General features: G+C 36.7%; 1 protein-coding gene and 1 long non-coding RNA gene across 2 annotated transcripts; one reads left to right on the forward strand and one right to left on the reverse strand.

Moving 5' to 3' along the window:
* Positions 1-379: 379 nt before the first annotated feature.
* On the reverse strand, positions 380-1,446 carry LOC111446701 (NAC transcription factor 56-like). Its single transcript, XM_023085630.1, is given in 4 exon segments — positions 380-555; positions 558-738; positions 834-1,120; positions 1,223-1,446. Coding segments are annotated over 4 exon segments (768 nt in total). The 5' UTR covers positions 1,413-1,446; the 3' UTR covers positions 380-445.
* Positions 1,447-2,817: 1,371 nt separating this feature from the next.
* LOC111446702 lies at positions 2,818-3,665 on the forward strand. The gene is made up of 2 exons (XR_002711129.1): positions 2,818-2,926; positions 3,428-3,665. It is a non-coding gene; the product is annotated as an uncharacterized LOC111446702 (long non-coding RNA).
* The last annotated feature ends 2,209 nt before the right edge of the window (positions 3,666-5,874 follow it).

The raw sequence follows: 5,874 nt of genomic DNA on the forward strand, positions 1-5,874 counted from the left end.
CCCCCCCCCCCCCTTTTTTTTTTCTAATATTCCCTTTAAAGGTTGGGTCATGTTACCTATAAGAGGTTTAATATTGTGTTCGTATGACTCGACCTATCCAATTCAAATTATAAAAGTAAGATTGAGTTGCATTTTTTTCGGTTTGGGTTGGATTGAAATTTTGGTTCGGTTTGTGAGGTGATATTTTTTGATCGGGTCAACCTGACCAACCCAAAAATAGAGTTACGATCTAACTAAATTCTACCCTACTTTTAAAAATATTAAAAATAATTAACATTTGTAACTAATGTTAATGATAAGTTGTGACTCGTAAATATTTGATATTTCAAGTTTATGAGATTTTAATTATTAATTTAACATGTACGGTGAATAAGTAGATTTTTTAAAAATAATTTTTCAATAAATTTACCATCCAACCCAAAAATAGAGGGCTAGGTTGTAAACTTTATTTTCTAAGCTGGCTGAGTAGGGCGGCGATTGAGTTGTCACTGCCACCTTCCATTAATTGTAATTTCTTGCTCGACGGTTGCTCACCGTCGACGACAGTGATCATAGCAACATCCGTTTCGTTGGAAGAAACGAAGAAGCTAACTCTGGATACACGCTAAAATTCATTGTCGCCGTCATGGGCGGTGTTTGTTCAGCCATATAATTCGAACTATCTTCTTGCTCGTGATCGATTCCCAATTTGTTGGAGTTGGGTTTTTTATAAATCCGACATAAAACCCAATCATCGAGCTAAAAAGAAAAAAAAAAAAAAAAAAAACAACAAAATTTCATTTTGGGTAGAAAAAATTAATAGAAAAGATTCGAACTTTGTGTAAAATTCATACCCTCAATGAGTTTTTCTTGCCGCGGTTGTGTTTGTAATCGACTAAGCGATACTCGTGCATGATCCAATTGGATTTGATTCCTTTTGGTGACTTTCCATGGTAGAAAACCAAAGCCTTCTTAACACCAACTTTCCGGTTCCCTTCTAACGAAGCGATCACCGGCTTATCGGTTCCTGTCGCCTTCCAATACCCGGACACGGTGGCTCGATTAGGCCGAGCTCCGTTCGGATACTTTCGATCTCGTGGACTGAAAAAATACCATTCTTGTTCTCCATAATTAGCCTTTGCTGAAATTTTCACCGCAAACAAAAAATCAAAACTTGACTAATTTTACTAAAAATCCCAGTTTTAGCCTCTGTCGACGGAACTCACTCCGGCGAAAAACACACCTGGAAGCTCCCAAGGATCATACTTGTACAGGTCAACATCGGCGATGATGGCCGCCGGCAAGGGCTGTGAAGTGGCCTTCTTCTTTAGGTAGTGAACCACCAGCTCCTCGTCGGTCGGGTGGAACCGGAACCCCGGTGGCAGGTTGGGCCGCTCTGAATCGGCCTCCGGCGCCGACTTTAATTTCTCCATATTCAATTTTTTTTTTTACCAAATTTATCAGCCTCTTCCGGTAATTATACCATAAATAAATAAATAAATTTTAAAAAACACGAAAATATTAAAGTTCAATTAGCAGATTCTTTTTTTTTTTCGTTTAATTTTTTAATATTCGCGAATCATTTGGGGAATAATCGTCTACATGACACTCCAGCGTAAACACTTTAAATCATCCAATAGGAACTCGCCGCATGACAAAGCGAAAGTGAAACTACCGAAATAGCCCTATTATTGCGGTAATTAAGGGCTGAAGCTGGGCCGTTAATCAGGCGGCACGTGTAATTCCACATCGAAAGATGACACGTGGGACAAGCTAGACGACAAAAGAAAGGCTAAGTGTGGGACCGACATGGGAGCTTTCGAAAAGCAGAGCCTGTTTTTCGGATGTCATGCTGTTGACGTGGAAAATAAATAAATGACCACAATTTTCAAAAATATGCTGTTGACGTGGACAAGCTCTCGCCCCTTTTTTTTTTTTTTTAATTTTTATTTTTAAAATGCCCATTTCGTAATTATAAATTTCCAATTTTATCTTTCCCAAACTCTTTTATTACAAAAATGGGTTGCATGAATTAACATATTAATTAAAAAAAAAAAACAAATCAATATAATTTTTAACTTTCCAAAATATATATATATATATATTTAATGAAATTACATTTTCTTTATTTTCTTTATGGATGGGTAGATTCGATAAGCTTTAATTCATTCAATAATTCAAAAGGATTGGTATATCAATTTTAATCATCGTTATCTATATCTGACGGTCGATAAAAACAAAAAATTCTTACATATGAATTACAGCTTTTTTCTTGAATTGATGAGGTGATCGGACGCTAGTTTTTGTCAAATATCGAGTCGAATCCACTGACTTATCAAAATGAGATAAAAGAAAGATGTGACGGAGAGAAAAATAAGAGAATAAAGTTTAAAAAGATATGTACTAGTTTGGTAGGGTGAATGATGGAGAGGAATATTAGCTACGAGTGTGTCCAAAATGAAATGTGAAATGATATCAAATACTATTTATTCTATAATGTGATTCGAATTTGAGTTTCATTGAATGAACGTGCATCGTGCTTGTAATAGCTCAAGCCCACCGCCAACAGATATTGTTTATTTATGTATCGCCGTCAGCTTCACGATTTTTAAAACGCGTTTGTTAGGGAGAGATTTCTACACCATTATAAGAAATATTTCGTTTCTCTAACCGATGTGAGATCTAATAGTACAGTAGAAAATAAAATCTGACAAGATTAGAGTTCTTATGAACGCAGGATGGCTATCCTTGTTAGGAGGTCATCTGTTTCTAGTTAAGTGGGTTTAATTATGATTAATAATAATGTAATTCTTAGTTGTTATGTGTTTGAATTAAAAAAAAAAATCAATGAATTGATACGTAGTTTTGAGCGGAGAAGGAATGTGGTAGTAAATAGCGATTTTGTAGTCGAGGAGGATATACTTCCTTTCGCCATGAATTCATCCATGTAAGTGATTTCTTATCTGTGTTATTTCAAACATGATGACTGAATTAGGTCGTTCTTGATTTCTTTATTGGGCAATTTGAACTACATTGTTGTTCAGTTGTTCAACAAATTAACTAATCGGAAACCCATTTACTGTTCGCTTCCGCTTTCGATTCTCGGTTGATCATAGTTTCCCTATCTCGCCTAATGAAAATCAGAGTTCATCGGGAAAGAGGAGGGAAATTCCACAGTTTCTTCTTCTTACAGACAACATTCTGTGTATTTTGCTCTGAATTTGTTTCCGTAGGATTTTGAATGACTTCAGATCCGAAAGGACTTCAAATGAATCTCTATATTTGTTATCTCTTGACATAGAATGGTTCGAAACCATCTTATTTAGAACATTTCTTGCTCGAACTTTCTCAATTCGAAACGGAGGATTAATCGTATAAATCCGAACTTAAACATACACATTCTTTCCAAAATATGCTCTCAGTGAATGATTGTGGCTCCACATTTCAGGAATTGCGAGGGGAAGTTTAAGAGCAATTTGAAGGAGCATACAAAAACTTTTGAAATGCTGCACGGGTAAGTAATTGACGAACTTCAGGTTTCAGTGTCAATTTATGAGCGATCATTTTAGTTTGGAAACATTTTCTTGTCGATGCTGGTTTCTAAGAAAAAAATTAAAGATCTATAGCTTATACATTGTACAATGCTGAAGAATATGTTCTAATCAGTCTATTTCACCCTAGAGCCATGTGAATTACTCTCATTCTTCAATGAGGCTGGATGATCTGACCACCCCCTGTTGAATAGGATACTGCTTTTGATTGTTTTCTTAACTACAATCTCACATTTGTAGAACAAGTTTATCTAATTCATGGGTTTTCAACTATAGTTGTTACAATGGCATTAGTTCTTGGGTGGATCAATCAATTGTTTATAATTAATAGTTGTACACTTGAAACAAGTTCTTCTTAGTGCGTTTAGGAAATGAGTGTTTATTCATTATTCCATCTGATATTGAACAAGTTAAGTTGAGCTTAATAGAGACATTAAGTCTATAATACATTTTGTTGCTTCTTTAGTAATTTTTTATGGATGATTTGGAGATGGGTTAGCCATCTAACTCTGTTAGAACATCCTCTCTGGTATTAGTAAAAGAAAATTAGAGCGTCATATGCAATTTGTCTCCACTTTTTAGTAAAATTTGATGGTTTATGTGAGATCTCACATCGGCCGGAGAGGAGAACGAAGCATTCCTTATAAGGGTGTGGAAACCTCTCCTTAACAGACGCGTTTTAAAAATCGTGAGGCTAACGGCGATACATAACGGGCTAAAGCGGACAATAACTGTTAGTGGTGGGCTTGGACCGTTACAAATGATATCAGAGCCAGACACTAGGCGGTATTCCAACAAGGACGTTGGACTCCCAAAGGGTGGTGGATTGTGAGATCTCACATTGGTTGTAGATGGGATCAAAGCATTCCTTATAAGAGTGTGGAAACCTCTCCATAGCATATGTTTTTTAAAACCGTAAGGCTGAAGACGATACGTAACAGGCCAAAGCGGACAATATTTGCTAGCAGTGGGCTTGGACTGTTACAGTTTACCCTGTCCATAGTCATATATAGTGAGACATGAATTATTTAGCTTGGAATAAATTTCTGTAAATCAGGAGTGAACTAACAAAAATGAACCTTCGTCTGCTTGAACTTTCCTGGGTAGTTTATAAGTTTTTCCATTTTTTTTATAGGAAATAGAGAACTTGTATTAACCAATAGTCTAAATTTTACGGGAAAAAAGGGAAATGAGGTATCCCCACTGAAGCAAGGGATACGTAAAGGCATCCTAATTGGTGTAAATAAAGAAAACTTATGTAAGGTGCTGCAAGTCGAGGAGAAGAGCCTCGTCCAAACCAGAAACTCTTCAAAGCTGGTTTTCATATCTTCAGAAATTAATTGCAGCCACTTTATACTCGAGCTACTTACTCCTGAATCAACTTGGTAAATAGGTGTTTGGTTCAATCTATTTTGAATTTGATAAATGGATTGGTTGTGAAGTATATTCATGAAGAGAGATAAGAGAGACAGAGACTTCTTATTTGGTTTGCAATTAAAACATTTTGTTTCATTCGTATAGTTGTTGATTGATTATGTTCCTGTTGTCAGCGTTTAGTCTTCTAAACTCCCACTTGAAAAAAGAAACAACTTCTCTGCCAAGTTGATTATTGAGTTGATTTGACTTCTCACCTGTGTCGACAACGAAGAAGATGGTTCAAAATGGGTGGCTAGAAAGAGAAATCAACGCTTTCCTATATATTAGGAATTATATGAATAATGCACAAGAGGGCTAGCAAAACAAAAATGCAGATCAACACAAGATGGTCTGCAAAAAGGGGCAGCCCAAAAATAGGAGCTGAATTAGAGACTATAGGACCTCCAACCCGAAAGGATAGTGTAACTACAAAGTCTCTCGAGATAGAGATAGATGTTAGGACCACGGACCTCCACAATGGTATGATATTGTCCACTTTGAGCATAAACTCTCATGACTTTGCTTTTGGTTTTCCCGAAATGACTCGTACCAATGGAGATAGTATTCCTTACTTATAAATTCATGATCATCCCCTTAATTAGCCAATGTGGGCCTCCCTCCCAACAATCTTCCCCTCGAGCAAAGTACTCCATAGAGCCTCCCCTAAGGCCTATAGAGCCCTCAAACGACCTCTCCTTAGTAGAGGCTTGACTCCTTTCTCTAGAGCCTTCGAACAAAGTACACCCTTTATTCTACACTTGAGTCATCTTTTACTACACCTTCAAGATTCACAACATTTTTGTTCGACACTTGAGGATTCGACTGACATGACCATGTTAGGAACCACGGACCTCCATAATGGTATAATATTGTCTACTTTGAGCATAAGCTCTCACGACTTTGCTTTTGGTTTCCCCAAAAGACCTCA

The sequence above is a fragment of the Cucurbita moschata genome, unplaced genomic scaffold (genome assembly GCF_002738365.1).
Source record: "Cucurbita moschata cultivar Rifu unplaced genomic scaffold, Cmos_1.0 Cmo_Scf00008, whole genome shotgun sequence".
Lineage (NCBI taxonomy): Eukaryota > Viridiplantae > Streptophyta > Magnoliopsida > Cucurbitales > Cucurbitaceae > Cucurbita > Cucurbita moschata.